This window comes from Eublepharis macularius, chromosome 4 (assembly GCF_028583425.1).
Source record: "Eublepharis macularius isolate TG4126 chromosome 4, MPM_Emac_v1.0, whole genome shotgun sequence".
In the NCBI taxonomy this organism is placed as follows: Eukaryota; Metazoa; Chordata; class Lepidosauria; order Squamata; family Eublepharidae; genus Eublepharis; species Eublepharis macularius.
In genome coordinates, this window is record NC_072793.1 from 138,767,688 (window position 1) to 138,791,158 (window position 23,471).

General features: G+C 41.6%; 1 protein-coding gene across 1 annotated transcript in view; it reads left to right on the forward strand.

Moving 5' to 3' along the window:
- PDZRN3 (PDZ domain containing ring finger 3) overlaps positions 1 to 23,471 on the forward strand; it is a 272,058-nt gene that overhangs the window by 6,570 nt on the left and 242,017 nt on the right. The window contains exons 2-3 of the mRNA XM_054978427.1: positions 10,856 to 10,942; positions 13,551 to 13,658. Coding sequence (XP_054834402.1) covers positions 10,856 to 10,942; positions 13,551 to 13,658 — 195 coding nt within the window. The remainder of the gene's footprint in view (positions 1 to 10,855; positions 10,943 to 13,550; positions 13,659 to 23,471) is intronic.

The following is a 23,471-nucleotide window of genomic DNA, read 5'->3' on the forward strand; positions in this document are numbered from 1 at the left end:
TAGCCCCGTTTCCAGTTGCTGTGTACTCAATGGAACATCTGTGCAGAGCTGTATGTGCAGTTAGAACTCTGATTTTTCCTAGTTACATGGAACATATACCTTTTACATGTGTAAGGCTCTGTACGGACATTCCACTGAATGTTTTGACATTGGCCAGCCAGCATTTATTTGTATTTATTTTATGTTATTTATTGCCTGCCTCTCTTACAGAGACCCAAGATGGATTACACTGTGTAGGGTCAATATAATCGATGGTTGAGACATGATCCTGCTTCCTCTATGCAAGTACTCTGTATTGAGAGCCAGTTTGGTGTAGTGGTTAAGAGCGGCAGAAACCAGGTTTGATTCCCCACTCCTCCACATGAAGCCAGATGGGTGACCTTGGGTCAATCACAGCTCTCTCAGAGCTCTCTCAGCCCCACTCACCTCACAGGGTGATTGTTGTGAGAATAATAACAACACACTTTGTAAATCGCTCTGAGTGGGCATTAAGTTGTCCTGAAGGGCGGTATATAAATCTGTTGTTGTTGTTGTTGTTGTTGTTGTTGTTGAACTTCTGATAGGTTCAGCTTGGGATAGGTTGCATCTTGAAAGTCTTTTGAGAATCTCCATACCACTCTGTTCTCAGAAGCTTGGCTGAGAACTGAGTAGTTGCATTATTACCAGAGAACTGAGAATCTTTCAGTGCTTGTAATGAAATACAAGAGGTAGTTCAGGCGGTTCCAAAATATTCAGCTGGGAGGTGAAGCAGTTTGCAGAATTACGTTTTAAGAGCTTGATTCGGCTATGGGAATATAGCATGCCAGAGTTGTAGAATCAGATGATGTGAGCTGGGTGGAGAAGATATGACATTTGGAAGACAATACTTATTTTTAAAGTGGTTAAAATGATTGACATAAAAACAATTTATTTAGGGCCAAGAGCATTTGTTTCTACTACAGCTAGACAGTAAGAACCTCATATTGTTAGTCCTTTGTGTTTTCATGCTTCAAGCACACATGGCAGTATTATCACCTTGTTTTTCCCCCATGTTACTTTGTTAAAATACAAACAATCGATCAATTATATGAATCCATTATGAGCTAGCAGATTTTCTTTTAGAATTCTTAAGAATTTTGTTGCAGAAGTTTTAACAAACTTCACCAAAGTCTTTGACCATTTTCCATTAACCCCACTTTAGTCAATGTATTGTGAAATTCCTGCCTCCCGGCAAGATCTTCTTTTATTTAAAAAAACACACACCCAAATTAATAGTAGTAATGGAAATCTTTTTTCAAGCTTTAATTAGAGCATCCATTCTGAATGCAATCTAGTAATGGTTTCTTGATTGACCTGATTCTATTTTTATTCTTCTGTAGAGCTAAGTAATAGATAAGATAGCTTTTGTGACAATGACATTCTTGTGTTTCCAATTTTGAACTTATTAGACCTTAAAAGTGGTCTCCCGGGATTGGAGGGTTTTTGCCTTGAAATAATATCTGATGTCTGGGCTTGGGGATTTCCGGGAAAATAGTTTTCATTCCCACCCCCACCCCCCTTCACCACTCTCCTTTCAGAAGAGCTGAACATTCACAAAGGCAGTTCATGCAAGTAGAACGTAAAAAAATGCAGCACCCCTTGAGTCTAGTTTTGGTTGTCCTCAATACTATACATGAAAGAAATGAAGCCTGTTGATATTAGTGAGTCTTACTTGTATTAGCTTGGGGCAATAAAGGTTGTACTTTGATTTGCCACTATATAATATTTGTTGTTCAACAGCTGTACAATTTACAACTTAACTGCATTCTCTAGAATTGTGTAATTTAACCCAGCTAATGTCAGCTCTGATTTTTTTTTCTTTTAGAGGAGTGACAGGAAAATATATGACCAAGTTAGCAGAATATACCAAATATTAATAAAAGCAGATTGACAACTTCAAATTGATACCCATAAAGGGAAAAAGCGAACAAGCTTTAAACATCTGCACTGCATTATTAGGCAACAATTGTAATTTGTCATTAATAGTTATGAGAAACAGAAGTATAAAATATCTTCCTAAACTTTTTGTGGGTATTCATAACAGTTTCACCTTTTTGAGGTGAAAATGAAGACTTTTACATGTAGTGATGATTATGTTAAGTTTGCTTATAACAGCATACTTTCCACATCTAGATATTGATTTATTAGCACAGTCACTTTACTAACAAATGACTGAAGATGTAATTTTAATGTGTATGTTGTGAAGATCATCAGAGTCCAAAGTTGTGTGATATCAATAGCAAAAGCTATTTCTCTTGCATTCCTTTTCTCTTGCATTCAGAGTCAACAATAAGGACTTCCTGTTTTGAAGGAAACCGTAGATGGACTGCTTCCACACAAGTTGAATAATGCACTTTCAATACACTTTAGCAATTGTTTGCAACTGGATTTTCCTGTGTGAAACAGGAAAATCTAATTGCAAACAATTGGTAAAGTGAACTGAAAGTGCAATCTCCAACATGTGTGGAAGCAGCTTTCATTTTACAGCCAAATTAACCACTATAACAAATTGCAGTTTGTTCTTTGCCTACAAATGTAACGTGGTAGTCTAAATCAGGATTAAACCTGGTTTAAAACTAGTTTCTTTCAAACCGAGAAATGCAAAAGCCCAATCATTTCTCAGCCCGTTCCCATTGTAAACAGTTTGAATACAGCCTATAGGAGAAATGCAGTACTGATATCAAAATGACAATTTCAGACAAACTACATATGCTTTTAGTATATGAGGACAGAATTTTACTTTGCCTTACTCCCTGTTTATTATTTTCATAAAGTGCCATGGAGGAAAAAAGCACCTAGCCAATGTTTACTGTTGTTTTAAAATCATAAGTATCAAGCTTCCTCTTGTAGTTGCTTGGATGATGTATGACTTCCTCCAGGTATCCAAATAGTTGAAGTTTACAAGCCATGCTTGGCTTGTTCTAAAGCTTATTGATTTTGATTGGGAGTGTTTCCCATGATTTCAGTAGGCTTTTTGATCAGGATTATTCCTTTAATCCATATTATGAATAATAGATTTTTTTTAAAAAAAAATTGTATCCCTGGAATGATATGAGCAATCCAGTCCTGGCTTGAGGGGGTGTAGGGCAGGCATAAAGGCAGAAGTGGAGATGGAAATGTTTGTGCTTGTAGAAAAGAAATGTTACTTGTTAGTATAATACGTTAGTCATGGGCTTTCCCCACTTTACATGGGCTATGGTTTTCACAATTATTGTTAAGGCAAAGCGAAATAAGATATGAGAAAGGGAGAATGATCCATGCAGGGAGATAAAAAAGCAGTGTGAAACAGGAACTGTGAAAGCCGTGGAAGCAGATGTTTATGATATAGTTGTGTCCTCTCCAAAGGAAGCTGATTTTTGATTACATTAGTTTTATACTATGGGAAAAAAACCAAGAGGGGGCTGCTTGGGCTTATGTTACCTTCTTCAGAAATACTGGGCTTAAATTCATTTTTGCATTACTCTACTTTGTTAATGTAACTTCATTGAAATCAGTGACCTTTGTTTGGCATGGAAGTAGAGGGACCCAGAAGTCAATCAACTGTTGAATTTTCTGGGGTTGTTTGTGGGAGATTAAAAAGTACTAGAAATCCGCTAGCTCTCAAGGGAAATAAAAACTCTGCCACTTAATGAATTGGATCAATGGCTCATCTAGCATGGTAATGTCAGCCATGAGTGGAGTGCATCTTGAACTCTGTTCGCTAGGGTCTCAAGTAGAAGTTGTTCCCAGCCCTGCTACCTGATATCCTATTAAGTGGAGATGGCAAGAGCTCAGACTTGAATCCTCATACACGCAAAGCATGCATTTGCCTTCTGAGCTATGGCCTCTTTTTTGAGCAGTGGGAAAGGATGTTTTATCGGCAGATGACAATCCTATATTTAGGCACAAGCTCAGCAGCAGTAGCCACGGTCTTATTGTTGTATGGCATGTATTATATACTGTTTTCTTAATTATATAAATGTCCTGTTTTAGGCATGAAGGAGTGTTACCCAACAGAGATTTTCTTTAAGATATATAATAATTTCTGTAGCCACAAGAAGATCTCTGTATTCAAATGATTATAGAACGTTCAACTTTATTTTATTTATTTATTCAATTTTTATACTGCTTCTCTTCAGTTAAGATCTTGAAGCGGTTCATAGCAATTACAACAGTTAAAAACAGTTTAAAAATATAATATTCAATAAAATCACAATAAAACAGCCTATATAAATAATTAAAAAACACTATAGTTCCAACCCCAGCCTATAAAACCCTCAGAATAACATAAAAATTGCAGGTAAATAAAAATGCACAGCAATTTGCTCTGCCTCAGAAAAGATAGCAAAAGCACGCTTTGTTGAGTTTCCAAAATATCAACAGGTCCTGCTGAGCACGAGTGCCTTTTGACAGTATATTCCAAAGGGAAGAAAGTTGTGCCACCAGCAAGCCTTGCGAAGGAACCACCAGCAAGGCCTGAGAAGGCCTGCAGGCAGGGAGGCTCATAATGGGATAGGAGGACCCAAAAGTATGAGCATCCCAGACCGTGAAATGCTTTAAAAGTGAGGACCAATACCTTGAATTGGATCAAGAGGCTAATTGGTAACCAGTGCAGCTTCTTCAGAATTGGTGTTATATGAGCTGGTGACTTGCCAACCTAGCAGCCACATTCTGTACCACCTGAAGTCAATGGAGTGTCTTAAAGGGTAGCCCTATGTAGAGCAAGTTGCAGTAGTCTAAATGACAGGTGACCGTTGCATGGACCAATGTGGCAAGATCGGATTGAGATATAGGGGAAAAGTTCTAGTCACCATGGACACCTGTTTGTCCATGGAAAGCTTAGAATCAAGCCAAACCCCCAAACTCTTCACAGAGTCTGCAACAGAAAATTGGGTTCCATTGAGAAATGGGAGTGACAAATACCCCACAGCTGAAGTCCTTCTCAGCCTCAAGACCTCAGTAAATCCTTTGAAAATGGAGGTCCAAACTTTAGCCAGCGAACCCTCAGCCACTCTACTATGTTATCCAGGCACTGGGCCAAGGAAGAGATATCTGCTTTGGTTGCTTCTCAAGTAGAAGAGAGTTTATGTCATCAGCATAGTGGTGGCATCCAACCCCAAATCTCCTAACAACATCCTTGAAGCTAGTCAGCCCCCCCCCCCGAAGCCCTCTCAATGATTTGACCCAGGAAAGGCAAATTGGACACTGGGCGGTAATTTGCTAACTTCCCTTTATCCGAGAAGGCTATTTCAGAAGAGGTCTCACTACCACCTACTTGAGGGAGCTTGGAAATTGGCTTGATGCCAGTTGGTCCAGTACCTATCAAAATTTCATTGATATGGCGGGAGGTCTCTCCTCATACATGGCCAACATTTTATTCCTTTTACAGGGCAATCCTAAACAGAGTTACATCATTCTAAGTCTATTGATTTCAGTCATTTTAGAAGATTGTAAGTCTGCAGGATTGCATTTAGTGACGCTGTACTAAACTATGCCCAGATTTATTTTCTTTCCTATGATAAAACTATAATTAAATGTTTGCTTCACATACTTTTTAAAAAAAAATCAGAAGAGGATTATGTAATGAAGCTACTGTGAATTGATATTATAGTATGACAATCAATTTGTTAATGCTGTGCAGGGTTGCCAGCTTTGGATTAGAAAATTCCTGAAGATTTGGGGGTGGAGCCTGGAGATGATAGAGTTGGGGGTGGGGGTGGGGGTGGACCTCAGTTGAACTGATCTTTGTTGTCTGGAGATCCGTTGTAATTCCTAGAGATCACCAGGCCCCACCTGAAGGTTGATAACTCTAATACTGTGATGTGAAATGAGAGTGTGGTTTGGCATCTCCAAACTTGGCCCACATTTCAAAGGTGTACTAAGATTTGTTTAGGCCAGTTTCAGAATTCTGTGAAAATGGTTTCAACCTGGAAATTACTTCGTATGACTATCTTTCTTAATTTTATCCTGCTATCTTTAATGCTGTCTTTGATGTTTCTTGTGAGCAGTCACTTTTTACTGCCCTCTTAAAGTATTTCCTTTTGCATGTGCAGATTTTTCAGAAGCAGGGTGTTGAAGAGAGAATGTAAACAGGGAATAGCAAGTGTCAGAATTGTAACTGTATCTGGGGGATGTGACCAAGTTGCAAGAGCTTTAACCTACTGTGTTTTATTTCAGTGAGGTGGCCTGTGGTCATAATTTCATCAGAAGTGCTACCAGGAAAAGTAGTGCATGACAAAATACCACAGTACAGGTTAAGCCGTGCGGTCACTACTCCTGGACCCCGCCTTGACCTATCTGGGCGAGACCTGCTGCCCCGGATGCCAGCCATCCACATGCATGGCTGGAATCCGGCCGGCCTGGTGGATGGTTTCCCCCTTAAAGCTCCAAGCACCCCCACCATGGAGCATGAGGGAAGGACTTGTCCAGGGGAATCCCATCAGGCAGCCTGCCCTCTCAACTGGCCGCCGTAAAGCATGCCAGCCGATCCTGACAGGCCCCTAATATCCCTACCAATGGGGATGTGCCAAGGGTACTCAGTCTCATTAACATCCCCCCAACTAGATCCTGCCAGTACTCAGGCTGAGCCTCTGCTCAGGCCTTCAGACCCCACAGGTGACTTACTGTAAGTCATAGCCCTTGCCTCAGGTCATCTAAAAATATGTTGTTGCCTGCCACCAAAGGTGGACCTCATCGCCTTGATAGAGGTCGGCCAAACGGGCCTTAATCCTGAGATGGGGAAGATAAATGCCCAACCCGTTCCCCAAAGCTAAGTGAAGGGCCCTATTGGCCCTGCGCCTAGCCCCTTCTACCCCTTTGGGGTCCAAAGCTTCACGCCACACCCAGCACTGAAGTATCTCCGACCAAATAATTAAGACGCCAGGCCACTGCTTGCTAATCCACTGCAAGTTACCCTGTACCTGCAAAGAAAGGGCCTTACCCTTTCCAAGCCTAAGGTCATTACCTTCCAGGTGAATGACCAATATGTCAGGTGGAGGACCACTCCTCCCCTCAAACAGCAAAGGCAGCAGCCCTGGCCACCTTAGGCCCTGGCAGCCCTGCCCCTCAACCGTGGCCTACTCACTTAACCCAAGCTGGGACCCGATCGCCATCCTCTTGGCTTGGTGGGCCGCCCAAAAAACCATGCTGTGTCCGCATATAAGGATCTGCAGCCTTCCATGGCGAAACACAGCACCTAAAGAAAAAAAAGTCAGAATGTAAGAAAACCTGTCCACGAGCCACAACTCTACAAGCAAAGTTTAAGTAGCCTACAAGCTGCTGTAACTCAGTCAGAGATACTCTATGCCGCTCATTAAATGAGGCAAGCCATGCCCTGAGGTTGGCTAGCTTTTCCAGTGGCAGCCTGGATGTTTAATGGACAGTGTCCAGTTCGATGCCCAGAAAAGTGAGGGCAGTGGCAGGGACCTCAGTTTTTTTGTGGGCCAAGGGGACCCCCAATTGTGCTGCTAGGTTAATGAAGCCCTCCAAGAGCTGGGCACATTGGCCGGTTCCAGAAGGCCCCACAAAAAGGTAATCATCCAGATAATGAATGGTGTCCCAACAGTGAAGCCAGTGACACAATGCCCATTCAAGGAAGGAGCTGATGCTTTCAAAGACCGCACAGGAAATTGAGCACCCCATGAGTAATGCTCTGTCTGCGTAGAAACGTCCTTTAAAAGAGAATCCCAACAGCTCAAAGTCCTCTGGATGGTCCAGGAGAAGGCAAAATGCTGACTTAATGTCGCATTTTGCCATCTTGGCACCCTGTCCACAACGCCTGACAACCTTAACTACCTGATCAAAGGACATGTACCTCATTGAAAAAAGGTGGTCAGGGATAGCATCGTTAACTGATCCACCCCTGGGGTAAGAAAGGTGGTGTATCAGCCAAAACTCACCCGCTGCCTTTCTTGGCACCACACCCAAGAGGGAGACCCACAAACGTGGGACCTGTGGAGCCACAAAGGGGCCCAACACCCGACCCTCAGCACACTCCTTGGCAGTCTTTTCCCTAACGATCCCTTCCATACCAGCCACTGATCGAAGATTGGCTGCCATGAAAGGGGCCCTGGGGCCCTGGAAAGGGATCCTAAAACCAAACCTAAACCCATTGAACAAAAACAAAATGTCTTCCCGCTTAGGGTAACTATCCAAGAGGCATTTTTCAGCTTTATTGGGCTGGGCCCCTTTACCAGCTTGCTGCTGGGAGTTACCTCAGGCCCCAACTCCCACCCCCCACTTGCCCCAGCCTCTTCTATAGTGCCTAGGGCAGAAGTTAAAGTAGTGGGAGCCCCCACACATTGGGCATTCATGCTTGAACCTGCATGGTTTCCTTGCACACGTTCCCTGATAAGCAAAGTCCCAGCACAACAGCTGTGCTTGAACCGGCTGACCCGCGAATCCCTTGGGTACTGGGCATAGCGGAGGACCGCTGGACTAAATGGCTGCTGTCAGAGCGATCTGTAAGATTAGCCTTTGAACGAGCCATCACCTCCAGCCAAAGCTGCTGGAGAATCTTATCCCACGGCAAAGCGGGTTCGTTGCCGCCCTCATATGGAATTCTTCATCGTACTGCATCCATGCTGCACTGACGAAGCCTGTGCACCCTTTGTATATTATGTCAAGGTACTGGAAAAGAGATGTGTCTTTCCATGGCTGCACCCTAACAATTACTCCTGCATAAATCAGGAACCCAGGGAGCCAATTGGCCTAGGTATGATCGACCCGGTGCCGTTTCAGCTGCTCCTTGCCCCTGTAATCAAAGTCCTTTTTGTCTTTCTTCTCCAGTTCCCTGTAGAGAAGGGAGAAGACGTCAACAAACTCTCCTTTTAAAATCTTGTCCCTAGTACCTTGCATAAGATGATCACTCAAGGGTAGGGCTGCGTCCTCAAATGGAAGGGCCCGATAAGGAACCAAGCCATAAGGGGTCATTCCTGCAAAGGGGGAGTTCCAAAGTGAAGCATAACCAGGCCCAGTGGAGGGAGGGCCAGGCAATGACGGGCCATCAAAACCTTGCCAACAGGCGGTACCCATCTGTGTCAATGCACCCAGGTCAGGTATAGCAGACTGTCCACCCCATAACTGATTGCTTCAAGCAGGCCCAGCCCCATAGGCACTTTGACTTTGCATGATGTTCTGCTGCATACCAGCCGTATGTGTCATAGCTGAGGGTGCCGGGGCAGTGCCCTGACCCCAGGGCCCCCATGGCCATCCACCACCCGGTTGACACAGAGGAGACTTACCATCCACCACTGGGTCCACTGCCACAGCCACCGCTTCAGTATCAGTCATCCAGCCAAGATTGACTCCAGAAGGCTCACCACTGCCAGGCGTACTTTCCGTGGTTTGGCATCTTGTTGCATCTGCACCTGCTGATGTAGAAGGCCCCTCAAGGGTAGAAGGTCTATTAAGTACTTCAGCTTTAAAAGCAGCTGCCGATGTCTACCTAACAGACCTACTGTGCTTCACGCCCCCATCCCTACTACACCTCTAGCTTGTGCACCTGACGACCAGAGGCTTCATCTTTGTCTGAAGATGACAAAGTAGGAGGGGGCCTCTTAGGAGGGGGCTTCTTGGCTGGTTTCTTCCCCTTAAAGGGGCCAGACCCTTTTTTGGGTGGCATGGTTATGTGTTTACTCTTTTTAAATAAAACTAACAACCATTATTATTATTATTATTATTATTATTATTATTATTATTATTATTATTAATGTCACCCAATCAATACCAATAAAGCCTCCAAACAGGCCCGTGGGCTCTGATGCAAACTTGTTAGGCCCTAAAATGGGCAAAAAAAATTCTTTCCTTTTCTAAAATGTCCCCCACTTATGCCTGCAGGGAAGATCACCAGCTCCAAAATGGCCACAGACAATGCTGTGCAATGATGTAACAAGCACCCTAAAATGTCCGCCTTCTCCTTTGAGGATATTGAAACAGCCCTCTATTGGTCAAATTCAACACAGCAAGAAGGAGGAACAAAAAGGGGGGGCAACCTCAAACTCCCGCCAGATAATTAATTAAACAATTAAACAATTTAACACCCCAAAAGGAATGGTAGGGAAGTAAGCTAAAGCCCTGTGTAAGCCTGCAAGCCATGGGAGGGGGTTAAGAACACACTCCCCCAAAGCCGCTCCCTGGGCAGCCAAAAGCATCCACACCCCTTACCCGGGAACCTAGTAAGGGCAGGAGCAGTAGAAGGAGCGCTCCGACAGCTCCGGTCCTCACCACGCTGCTTTCGCCACCTCCCTGGTGCTCCTCTGGCTGCTGCACTGTAAACAGCAAGAGCAGCGTCGTTGAAAAATACGACAGAAAGGCAAGCGGTGCAGAGCTGGAGGCTCCGAAGCTGTGCTCCTCACCGCGCTACCCCTTGCCGCCTATCAGCTGTTTTGTGGGCTGCTGCTGTGTAAACAGCTCGGCTCCGCTCTGCCAAAGGCCTCCAAGTGCTAGGAAAGCGGAGAAACTCTTCCGTTTCAACCAAGCACAAGGCAACAAGTGCCGGTACAGGGGCAGGGCTGTCCTGTTAAGGCACTTAGCCCTGCCCCTTTCCACGTGACCCTGAGAGGCCGGGGGAACGCTGCCACTTCTCCTCTGCAGTGGCAAGTGCGGCCCCCAGCCTCAAGCCTTTGGCAGACGGCCAGGTGGGGGCAGAATTGTTCTGGTGCTACTTAAAGGTCTTGAACTTCTCAGAAAACTTAATCATTAAGACATTTGCATAGATATCTGTAAGCAGAATAATTTGTATGTCTTAATCAATGTACTTGCTGACAAAGCTGCTATTGAATATTAGTTTTCAGTACTAAGAAAAACCTGACCTAAATTTACCAAATCCTTTAAAATTGACTTTCTTTGCTCATTTTAGGGTGAAGAAACTAAAGCACTCACCCTTGTCCTTCATCGTGATTCAGGATCTCTTGGATTTAATATAATTGGTGGGCGACCGTGTATGGTATGTTAATCATTAAAGTATGTTTGTCTTTCCTATTAGTGACAGTGTAAGAGACATTTTGAGGAAAGGGCATATCAGTGATTAGCCGAACACTTTGCTTCACAAACAGTCTTTCCGTACATAAATTACATGGACTATATTCCATTGAGCAAATGCTTCTCTCTTTTATACTTTGAAGCACTAGCCCTGATCATAGTATGGAGATTCTATGATATATTTAAAATAAGCATACAGTACATCTGTTCTTGCAAATATTAATTTCTACTGGTAGTTATGATCTTCAGAGCAAGATTATTCAACTGCAGCTAAAAGTAAACAGTAAATTTGGCAATTTGTTCTACCTTTCAGGCCTGGAGAATATATAAAATTCTTAAGCACTAGCATTAGGCTTTTAGAAGTCAGCATTACATTTGTTCCATCCCTTCAGAGGGATAGGAAAATATAAATATTTGTAGGCACTGGAAGTAATTTTATTTAGGAATATGGGGATCAGATACTTTGGATTTTTCTGTCTGTACTTAAGATGGAAGGTAGCACGATGTTTAAGTCATAACTGTTATGATTTCAACTGAGTTATTGTTTTGTTTAAATCAAGAATGGAAAAAATGCTTCATATTTATTGTCTGGTTTTGTTCTACCTGAACAAAATCAGCAGATTCCTAATGATAGGAAAAGAGGGGAATTAATTTTGGAATAATGGTTTTTTTGCATTTCAGAAGTGTACCAGTCTTGTTGACTGCTGCATTTTAATCAAGCAGTTTCCTTGTAATTAACGGCACCTTAATGTCAGTATGGTAGAATCTCTCAAATACTGTTAAAATTCCCTGAAGATGATTGCTCAAAAGATGATTGCTCAGAAGAACAAAAGAAGTTTTGTCTCATTTGCCAGTGTTTTTACAGATGAAGTTGGGGTGGGGAATCTTCACTGAAACACAAATGCCTGCTTATTGTTTTATGTTATATTCTTAGGCTTTAAAGTGTTAGATTGGACTGCCTATGTACAACCAAATAAAACGATGGATTGTTATGAATCTTTAGGAATTTAGCCATAATTAACAATCAATATGTAAAGCAAGCACAATTGCCATTCCCAGATGCTGAAAACATCTTGAATAAACCTCTTCTGTCAAAGAATGGGGACTTTACTAACACTGGAATAGTTTGTTCATAGAGTAGTATATCTGAGCAGAATGTTATTCTGGTTCACTATTTGCCTCAAAAATAGAAGTTCTAAGTTCAAAACTCTTTAGTCTTACCTTTCTTGTAACTGTTCGCAACCATTGGCAGTGACTATTTACCTTTTCTGGCATCATTTCAATGCAATTTCATTCCTTCTGTTTCATTCTTCCCCCAGTGTTCCCAGCCAATCAGGGTCATGTACTGAATGTGACACCATTCAGATGTGGCTATTTTCTGATGGCTCTAAGTCCAGTTATAGCAAGAACACTCCTTACTATTTGAGTCACATGGATGATACTAGCCAACCAGAAATCGCTCTAACAACCAAACATTTCTGCAGTTTCTCACATGTTTTGAATCTACCACATAGGGTTGTCTCTCTTGTCTTTTCATTGGCCACAGCCCCTCAGTAAACTTAAGGGCCTACCTGGCCTCTGACAACTGAGAGAGGGTGCCTGGGAGTGATCATGTCAACCCTGGTCAGTTGCTCATTCCAAAGGTCAACCAGAGCATCAACAGCAGCACCAGCCATGATCACCAGGAACATCCCCTAGAGCCATTAGAAAGCAGTTTGGATCCCTCTGGCTCAAGGGGCAGATTATTTTAATAAATCCCCACCTCTGCTGAGTTATGGTATCTCTGTAAAACTAAACCCAAGCAAACAGTGATCTGTCAATGACAAAGGAACTGTCATCACTTCCTCAGCTCTAAGATCACATTTATCCAGCCCAGAATAAAAGACTAGATCAAGAGGGTGACCTGCATATTGTGTGAGAGAAGTTATTACTTGAGAGAGACCCATGGCTGTCATGAATTCCATGAGATCCTGAACTGCTATTGACAAGACAACTTTAGCATGAACATTGAAACCTCCCAGAACCACTAGCATAAGGGACCAGCACCACCCCCAAGACCACCTTTGTCAGCTCAGGCAAGGAGATTGTTAGGCAGCAGGGTGGGGTACAGTAATACTAGGTTAAATCTCCGGTTTGAAGAAATATATGTGATGTGATTACTTTTTGTATCCTTCTGGATCTCTTCTATGGTGCATTGAGACTTATATTCCTTGCAGGGTAACTCACACCCTGTTGCTGCAGATAGTACGCATATCTTCAGGAAGAGGTCAATGACCTGCCCCCTCCCTACCTTCAGATGATACCCAAATTGTGGAGATGTTTCCTCTTGTTCTGTTTTCTCTGAATCAAACAATGTGGTCTCTAGAATCATGACAAGTTAAACACTAGCCTGTCTGTGGCTTCATGTAATGTTTACCAATGGAAAGGTTTGCATCTCCATGGCTCTGGTCTGCAATGTACTTAAACATCCATTTGACATTCAGTGTTTAACTTGTGAGCAGTGCCATGACTTCAACATGTTTTGGTCTTTTCCAGTGTTTACATTCTTTTTTCTCCTTTTTCTTTCCTTAAAGGACAATCAAGATGGCTCATCTAGTGAAGGAATTTTTGTCTCTAAAATAGCTGACAGTGGGCCTGCTGCCAAAGAAGGGGGACTGCAGATTCATGACAGGATTATTGAAGTAAGAACACTTTGTCTGATCTCTTTTTAATAGGCAGAGTTCCATCTCTGATCTTTTGTATAAGCAGACAAGTTTATAAGACAAGTCTTGTTTATTATAAGACATAATGTATATCTCCACCTTGGGAGAATTGTGACATTGGTAGCGAAGGACTGAAGAGGGGCAGCTAAAATATGCTTGACTTGCTTCAATGCTGACCTTCCTGGCTTTAGGTATAGTTCTTATCTATATATAGAAACCAGATTATGGAAGGTATGTGCTTGTCCTGGCATTTTGAGGAGCTAGCATCTACTTGGTATGCTGCAGTTATTTCTTTCTGAAGCTGCTGGAGACGTGCAAGTTATTTAGTTAAAACCATATGTGAAGTCAAGTATCTGTTGTGAAAACTGTGACTTTATTTAGCTCGGTTTCTAAGGCATTTTTCAAGAGGACTGAAATGTTTTAAACAGATGATAAAGGACAGAACCTCTCTTACCAAGCCTTAATGCATATTGTGATGAGTCTTTCAGAGAAATTGCTTGGAGGGTTATTATGTACTTTTAGTGATATAGCCTAGGGTTCTTCTCAGGTTCCTAAAGTTTTCAGTGGTTGAAAAAGTAGATCCTGCTATAGAGGCCATTACTGAAGACAATTTGTGAACTGTTTTTTTCAATTAAAGGCAAAGTTCGATTTGTGAAATGGAAAGCAGTCAATACCAATTCAGATTCCACGGTTGTCTGTTTTAGCATTTGTACATTTGTTTTATTGTTGTAAAAGTGGGAAAGTTAGGGGAGCCTTTTGTTCAGAAAAGATAAGTGTTGATTTTGTTGCCAAAGATAGCAAGGAACAGTCAGTTTCTCCAAGTAATGGAATTCCTTTGCTCTTATGTTTTGCAAATAAGCAATAAACAGCTGTTAAGGATTTTCTGTTGGCTAAGGACAGCATGTATTTGCTATTTTCTGCATGGATACAGTAAATTACATTCACAATTTTTAGTAAGCATAGAAAATATTAAGGACAACAGTTTGTTTTTAAAAGGACAAATGTGGTGCTGGAGTAGATTTTAAAAACAGTTTCACCTGTTTTTACAGTTTTATACCTATATGAAGTAAGATGTCTGCAGAAAACCTAATTAGAAGACAGTCATGCATTATTCCCTGTATAAACTTAAACAGAGCTGTAGATTTGTTTTAAGATACCTTACCTCTTCAAAAACACTAGAGTACCAGACTGCTGAGAGCAAAACTTACAGGAATCCTCCTGATCATAATGAATGCACTTACTCAAGAAGCTGGGTAAGGCCTTATAGTGTGTGGCTACACATTTAGTGCCCTCTTTATTGAACATGAGGAAGGGGGTTTGTGTGATCTTGGTCCATTCAACAATAGAAAAAGTTCTTGTGCACTTCACTCCACTTGCCAAGAGGGCACATTAAGGAAGAAATGCTGTTCCAAACTAAATTGTTGGGTGAGTGCATCCCTGGCTCGTACCTGTACAGTTTCTATGAACAGATTATACAGGGTCTTGTAGTCTCTTAAAAATGTGTCAGCTGCTTGGGCAGGGATTCTGGTTGAACAAAATGTCTATCAAAAGTAGTGAAGGTTCTGTTATACAATCACAGGATCTCTTAAAATGCTCTAACTTCAGCAGTAGTATCCTTGAAACGATTACTAACAACTAAGTGCAACTGTCTCTATTAAACTTTTTTAAGACTGCAGACAAAACCTCTCTGGTTGTGTAAAAAAAAACACCCAAATAGACCTGTGGGACTCACATCCTTATATTCTCTCAGATGCAGGTCCATTGGGAGAAGAAGCTGTCATGTGAAAATGGCAGTAGAGATGTGTGTTGTCCATTCATTGAGGCAGATTGTAAAAACCATTTTGAATCCTACTTGTAACATTTAGCTATGGCCCAAACATATCCACATACACTGTGACCGAGCTCACAGTGAATTATACTCCCAGAATGGAAATTTCTCTATAAGTTAAAGGCAGAGAAGATATGCTGTTTTCTTCACAGCATGTGAAGATTTCATCAATCATCCTCCCTGGAGTGTGAGTAATAAGTATTTTGCAGAAAGCTCATAAGATTTATTCAATGTAACACCTATTTAAATATGATCATAACTTGCATACGAAGTGGGCATCTGGTTTCCAAACAGTGTGAGTACAGGCAGTAGAATGTTAGGGGGAAATCACAGACCTAGGAAAAATAAGCTAGACATTTTATTAGCATTATCATTGATTTCCTGTGTGTGTCCAGCGTACACAAATTTCCAGGCTTCAAAGGCTCACGATGCCTGTAGAAGTTATCTCCAGTGCATTGAGATAGCCTTAGTAGGAAGCAGGGGTTTGTGATAGTTGAACATTTGAACTGTGTTTTATCTCTTTAATGTCCAAACACATTAACGTATCTGAACTCCCTCGCACAGTCCAATCCAATTTAAAGTCTGAGGGCGCAGATCCATTTCAAAGGTGACCTTGTGCGGCTGAGAAGAATGCGAAGCTAACAAATAATAATGTTAACATTATCTTCTTAAGTGAAATTGAAATATATTTATTTTGCATTTATTGAGATGGTTCCCAGTTTTATCACACTGACTTAAAATAACTAAACCACAAGAAGTATTGCAATACAACCTATCTGATACCACAATGTCCATTAATTCTGATTCCACTAAATGAACAGAGGATGTGCAGCAGCAATACTCAGTGTCTGATTATTGTAATCTGTGATTACATGTATGGATTTTATTGTGGCTCTTTGCAGAGTACTTCTTTTTAAGTGTGGATGACAGCATTTGTATTTTTTTATCACCAGGCATTATTAGGATAGTCCTGCAGTTTGCAAAAGAAAAATGAGAATAAAACTTAATAGTAGACCTCCCAGTTCTGATTTGTTGAATTTATACGTTGATCAACCAAGGGCCACTGTGGGAAAATGGGCACACTTATCTCTCTATTGGCCCCTCTGGTATCCATGCACTGCAAGTAAAATTGAAAAGTGACTATATAGTATGGGTGTACATTAAATATCAGGCAGATAGGTCCCATGCAAAATTGGCTCAGGTCCTATAAAAACACAAAAGAAAAGCTCTCGGAGGCACACATTTTCCATCTTTTGTTTTCACTGGAACATCTCCCTCCCCCTCCCCCCCTCAAATCATCTGCTGAAAGTTGGGGGACCTTTGGAAGACTAGTGTGTGGGTGATATAATGAAAAGCAGCCTCTGTTTTGAACATAAACACTTTGCTCTTCTGTTAGTGGGAAACCAAGGTGCACAATTTCCCCTTCTAACGGCAATATTCTGTGCTGCATTGCATTTATGAGTTGTCCAACTTAAGAGAGTTTTTGGTGGTCACAGGGACCTTCAGGGGGAAAGGGGGGAGGATAGAGCACATCTACATCTGTGAGTTCCTTCCTTTGGATCTTCCATAGGATCTGACATCATTTCCAGTGCATGGGAAATGCACTATTGTGCCTGGTTGCCAGATTGAAATCCATCCTCATACTACACATTCCCACTTAGAGATTATCTGAACAGGTTCTGAAGTTGCAGCTATTTAATCAGTGGTAGCAGCAGATATTCCATGCTGGTGAGAAGATAGTTTTGCATCATCGTCGTCATCTGCTGCTGCCGCTAAAATGGTCAATAAATTGACGATTTTGAATGTTGTGTATAAAATTATGGGATATCTTGGTTGGAACACTTCCCAGCTCTGTAAGACAAGCTCAGGTTGCTCAGCATTTCCCAAAGGCACTGGAGCTTCCTGGTTGTCCACAGTTCCTTGAATCCTTAAAAAAGCATCTCTTGCGGAAATTCTTCTGTCTGACTGCAGTTAGTACCTACAACCTTGACAAAGCTGGAAGAAAATAAAAGCACATTCAAAGCTGAATAATAACTTGTATAGGAAATATTGCCCCTTCCTGGCATGCAGCTACGCTGTTAAAGCTGGGGGCCATTAGTTGCCGCCCTGGAAGGAAGGAGGCAGCACCATGCACTGGAAGGAGGGAGGCAGCACCACCCCATCAAATAATGTTTGATTCATAATACATCTGAGTGTTATAAATAAGGAAAATTCATATTTATATCCAGGTAACTGGAGACTTTGGCAACATCACTATTGAAGGAGAAGGTATGGTGTGTAAATGATAGTATGTATCTAATCATTGGTCTATTTGTATTTTTCATGTTTTGCCACTAAATACATAGTTCCTGAGACTAGGTTAGATGATGATGCTTTCAAATATTTATATTCCGCCTCTTCACTAATCATGTCCCAGGTGGTGCAAGTTCATTAGCTGATTAACTATTATGATGATTCTAGTTTTGTGTAAACAAAACCAAATCAACTAATATACAGAGCAAAACGTCATGTAAGGAATGTATGGTGAAAAACTACAAGGAATTTTCAGAGGGTGTGTTTTTTGTAATTCTAAAGAATCCCAGATTTGTGTAACTGTTCTAGAAAATCATAGTAACAACCTAAAACAGTGGTTCTCATGTATATTTTTTACTTGAGAATTCTGGAATGCACTCCCCTTTAGAGGAATGCACTTCCCTTGAAGTGTGCTTAGTGGTAGAGCACCTGATTTTTATACTGAAAGTTCCAAGTAGAGATAGGCATGAACAGAAAAACCCCCGAACATGATGTTCGTTGTTCATTGCCATCCACGAACAGGGACTCATGAACAACCACAAACATGGCCCTGTTCACGAACATGTTCATGGTTGGCTGTTCGTGGGGGCCAGCAGGCTCTCTTCCAACCATCATCCAAGTCAAGATCCCTACTGCACCACTCCCAGAAACCTGACCTGAGCAGGCAGCAGGAAAGGTACCAATAATAAATAATATCTTGGCCCCAGAGCCTGGCAGCAGCCCTAGAACTTGAAGAGGTAGATCCCTACTGCACCACTCCCAGAAACCCTACCTGAGTATGCAGCAGGAAAGGTACCAATAGTAAATAATAGCTTGGCCCCAGAGCCTGGCAGCAGCCCAGGAACCTGAAGGGGTAGATCCATATCCCACCACACTCAAAGAAAATTCAAGCTCCAATGCACTCTCCCTGTCTCTCTCTCTCTCCTTCTCCACTGTCTGCAAAGACTAGCCAGAGCTGGGAGCCCCCACCCCCCGCACATGGTCTTTGCTCTATTGTAACAAATTTAGAGCTCCACACTTGGAAGAAAGACCTGCCTATCAAGCTAAATTGGGCTTAGATTGGGGTTTCCAGGGCAACAGCAGGAGTTCAGACAGAGTTCAGACAATCCCTTCCTATGTTGCCAAGGGAATTGATTGCAGGTGCCAGACTGTCTGGTTTGACGAACAGCAATGAACAAGGCTTGCAACGACCCCCTATTCGTTTAGATTGGGGCCTCACGAACAGCTTGTTCTCGAACAGCAGATTGGGCTGTTCATGGCTTTTTTGGGTTTATATTGCTGTTCGTGCCCATCTTCTGTACCCAGCAGCTCCAATTAAAAGGGTCGGGATCAGGTAGTACTAGATAACGAAAGATCTGAGGTGCTGGGGAGTTACGGCCAGTCTGAGTAGAAAGTAGTGACCTTAATAGACCACTTGTGTGAGTCAGTATAAAGCAGCTTCATGTGTGCAAAACTCACTTATAAGTATGCAACCAGAAAACAACATTTACATAGTAAGCTTATTTCATGTTATAAGTCTAGAGGCCAAGCCCTAGATGGGGCTCTTTCACAGTCTTGCAACATTCCACTTCACACCCATTTTAACAGAAAATCCAAATTTGTTAATGCACTGTATGTTAGCAGCATTATGCTTCCAAAGGAGCATAGAAATATTTCTCTCATAGGTGTATTAAATAAGAAAAGATGTAATTATGGCAACCACTGTACTGTCCATAACCCAGGCATAAATAAGACTTAAGGCACTCTGAGCAGAGGGTGCAACTTTTTTATAGCTGTGGGAGATTTTTTTTCCTCTCCTGAATGCTAGGGCAGTATAAATTGGAAGTGACAGTTTTTGAATGAGCATAGCAAAAGACCTGACCTATGAGAAACAAGAGAATCAAATTAAAAGAAAAAGATGGGTCTTTTGTTGGTTTGTAAAGCAGCATGTTCTGAAGTCTGCATCTGTGATGTGCTTTTTCTGCCTCTTAACTGTAGGTCATGAATAGCTAAAGTCCAACACATCAGTGCAGAACTGTCAGCCATGGAGTTAAGGGCTCCATCTTGATTAGAATTATATCCTGCTGGTAGAATAGTTGGCTTTTTGGTCTCAGTTCTTAAGGAGTAGTAGCAACTGGTTTCATTTCTTGTAGTTACGCTTTGTTTCAGAATTTATATTCTGGGGGGAGGGGAGGATTGTGCATTTTACATTTATTAGACCAACATAACCTTCCAAGGTACACTAGCATATGTTGTATTCACAGATATCTGTTCCCCTCTGCCCCACCTAAAGTCCATGGAAAGTTACAATGTCCTTTTCGGCGATGCCTATATCCACTTTAACTTTTTCTGTCTAGAGAAGTGTTTGTCTTCTCTTACCAGCAGTGGAAAATAGGAAAACAGGGAGGCTCCAGCATGGACCTGCAGAGCGGGAATTCATATGCAGAGTTGATACTATCATACTTGGATTCAGTAGTAAGGGTGTGTGATTCATATACCATATGAATTCATATGTCAAATTGGCAAAATCTGGTCATATTGATTAAAACTAGAGAATTCTGAATCAAATTAGGAGACTGGATAGTGAGAGGCTGGATAAAACTGAGTGTGTTTGGTTTTATCTGGCAAATGCAACTGCAGGTGTTGGCTGGCAGTTGAGTCCTAAGATTCTCCAAGCTTTCCCCTCCTTTCTTTCCCAGGCTTTCTTGGGCTTTTTCCCCCCACTGGAGGGGGAGGCAGAGCCAGGAGGGTGAGTGAGTGAGTGGCCAATTGGTGCAAGAGCTCAAGTTGTCAGGCCAGTCAGGGGATTCTTTGATGCAACAAAGCCTTTTTCAAAAACTGTAAGGAGTTTAAAAGCAGGCTTGGCTCACAGCAGATTCCCCTTTGTGTGAATTTATCTGGAGACAGTGGAGGGATTGTGCTAAGAGTGCTGCTCTTGCTTGTTCTGGCCTGCTGTCTTTGCTTTTGGGATTACCACCTCTGGATTTACCTGCCTATTGCCTGGATCTTACTGCTGCTGCCTGCTTGAGGAGGGCCAGCTGAGGATCTGACTTCGCATGGTTTGTGAGTCTGAAGGCTCATTGGTTTCCCCCTCCCCCTATTTTGGCAGGGAGCATGGTTGGTCTTCTGTTAGGTGAGGAGGTGGTAGGATAAGAAGGGGGAAGGGCCAGGGTTTTTCTAAGTTAAAGTTTAATAATGGCTTTTGCTGATTTTCTGCTTTTAGTTTTGCTGTTAAGAGTTGCTAGATGTTTTGGGGGTGGGGAGAGAGAACTTTGTTTCTGGTTCAGCAAGATTTGGGTCTGGTTGCACGTTAAAGACCAACAGAGATTGCTGAAATTGAGTTTATTTGCAAATTTGGAACAATGGCTCCCCCCAGGGTTGAATCGGGACATAAGATTTTTCTCACAGTACAGATGCTGATTTTCTGCACTTTGCACCCAGGCTCTATCAAACTAACTACCACATGTATTATAGCCAGCTTCTTGACAACCTAATTTATAATTCCCCTCACATCCTCTGCCTGGATTATAAGGACTCTTTACTTTTTCCACTTCTCTTATCAGATGAAAGGAACTCTGACTCTCGAAAGATCATACCCTCGAAATCTAGTTGGTCTTTAAGGTGCTACTGGACCCGAACCTTGCTCTTTACTACAAACCAACACCTGAAACTTTTTTCCTGGTTGTTAGTTTAAAGACAAAAGTTGCTTGCTTTGCTGCTTGCTAATGTTTTAAGAGCTATTCTTGCTGTAATTTACTGGTTTGATACTGATATTGGTTCCCTTGCTTCCCTTTGGTTCTGGTGAGCTTTGTTGGTTTAGCTTGCAGTGGGACTTGCATTTGGGGACTGGCTTTTTGTCAATGGCCAGGATTGCCCCTTTGTTTAAGGTTACTTTGCCCTGGAAAGTCTTGGAACGTTTTCACCATAGGAAACAATGGAGCGTGGCTGGTGGCAGCTTGTTCAGGGACCCATAGAATTGGACCCTGGGGTCCAATCTTTCTGAAACTTGAGTCCTTAGCAGACAGGAAGGACTACATTCCCTACAATTTTTATTAGCTTGAAACATTATTCCCCCAACCTAGTTTTCCTTATAAGGAATAATGATCGGCTATATTTGAGATTCTCTAATTTTATCAAACTGGATTAGAGAATCTGACCCAGATATCAGGGATAGCGAATATTTATAGCATTCTTGATACCCAGATACAGATTAAACCAAATTTATTTTATTGGTTCACACTCCTACTCAGTAGAGACTAGGACTAGATACCTTATTACAGAAAGTAATTGTCTTCATTTAACAGTTTTCAAAAAATTTTGCAGGTTGTTCCATACCCACTTTAATGGGACTATATAGGCTTAGTTTAATATGTGCTTAGTAATGAATTGTGCTTGTCTCTTGGCCACTTGGTCTTGTAGCTTTATTTTCTAATAAGTTTTTTTTCCCCATATCTTTTTTTCTTTGTTACTTTCTATCCGTCTGTATAGGCTTGCCAACTGAAGGTAATACTTTTTGTATGTGATAAAATGGGCTCTGGTTCATGAAAACTTCTGCTACTATAAATGTATTGTCTTTAACGACTAACCTCAGGACTCTTTGAATTCATCCACAATTTTGCACATCCATATATTAGGTATTTCCTCTTCTTCTGGGAAAATGATGATACTTTTGAATGGTACTAACAAAGCGCCCTTTAAATGATGCTAAATTGGTTTTATAGAGATGTCGCCAAGATTCTGAGTGTGTAAAAATGGGAGGATTTAATTTTTTCACATCTGGCATATGTAGTTTCTTCAATGTTAAGAAATTCCTTCTTCAGTTTTCCACATTTCTATCCAAAACTATCATTATTTAAATGTTGGGCTTAATTTGTGGGTCCAAATGTTCTTTTTGAGACTGTACAGAGAAAACACTAATGAAGCCTATTCCTATCTATAGTATTTTGGGGGAGTTCATGCATATCACAATAATTGGGCAATCAGGCACAATCACCCTTAATTTGCAACATGTGTAGCAAATTACCATGCCAATTGTATAAAGTGATATGAATAAAATTAGTGCAAAACAACTAAAAAGCTATTCACTATCCAGAGGATTGCTATTCAAAATGCATTTGAATATATCCAGTGTGGTTTCAACTTATTTAAAAACTTTGGATTCACAGTATGAGCAGTAAGTGGTACTACTAATGTTGGAAAACTCCTCCTGGGTTTGCAATAAATCATTATATAGATTGCAGTAGTATTGGATGTTGGTTGTTCTATTGCATCTGTTATTGTATCTTTGACTTCAAATTCCAGTTGCCCATGAAGAACAAGATTCAGTTGTTTTTAAAAAGGTCAGCTTTATTAACAGCAGCAACAAAAAGGTAATGAAAAATTTCCTTCCCGACAGGAGTTATCACATGGTGGAAAGCCCACAGCTCATAGTTGGGGGTCCTCATATAGAAGATGCTGACTTACGTTCCCTATGGATGGTTGCTGCATCTTTGCTGTTGCTTTGTGGTTTCCTTCCTAAGAGGGCTCAAGCAAAACTACCTCCATTGCTGGAGTGATCAAGAGAACAAACTAATACATAAACAGATTGTATACAGAAAATCAACTGTGATCAAGTACATTTTTTTACTAATGCCTTGTATCCAACCAACAGATGCCATGCAGATTTTTTCTTTCCCCTCTCCTTGCAGTCCTTT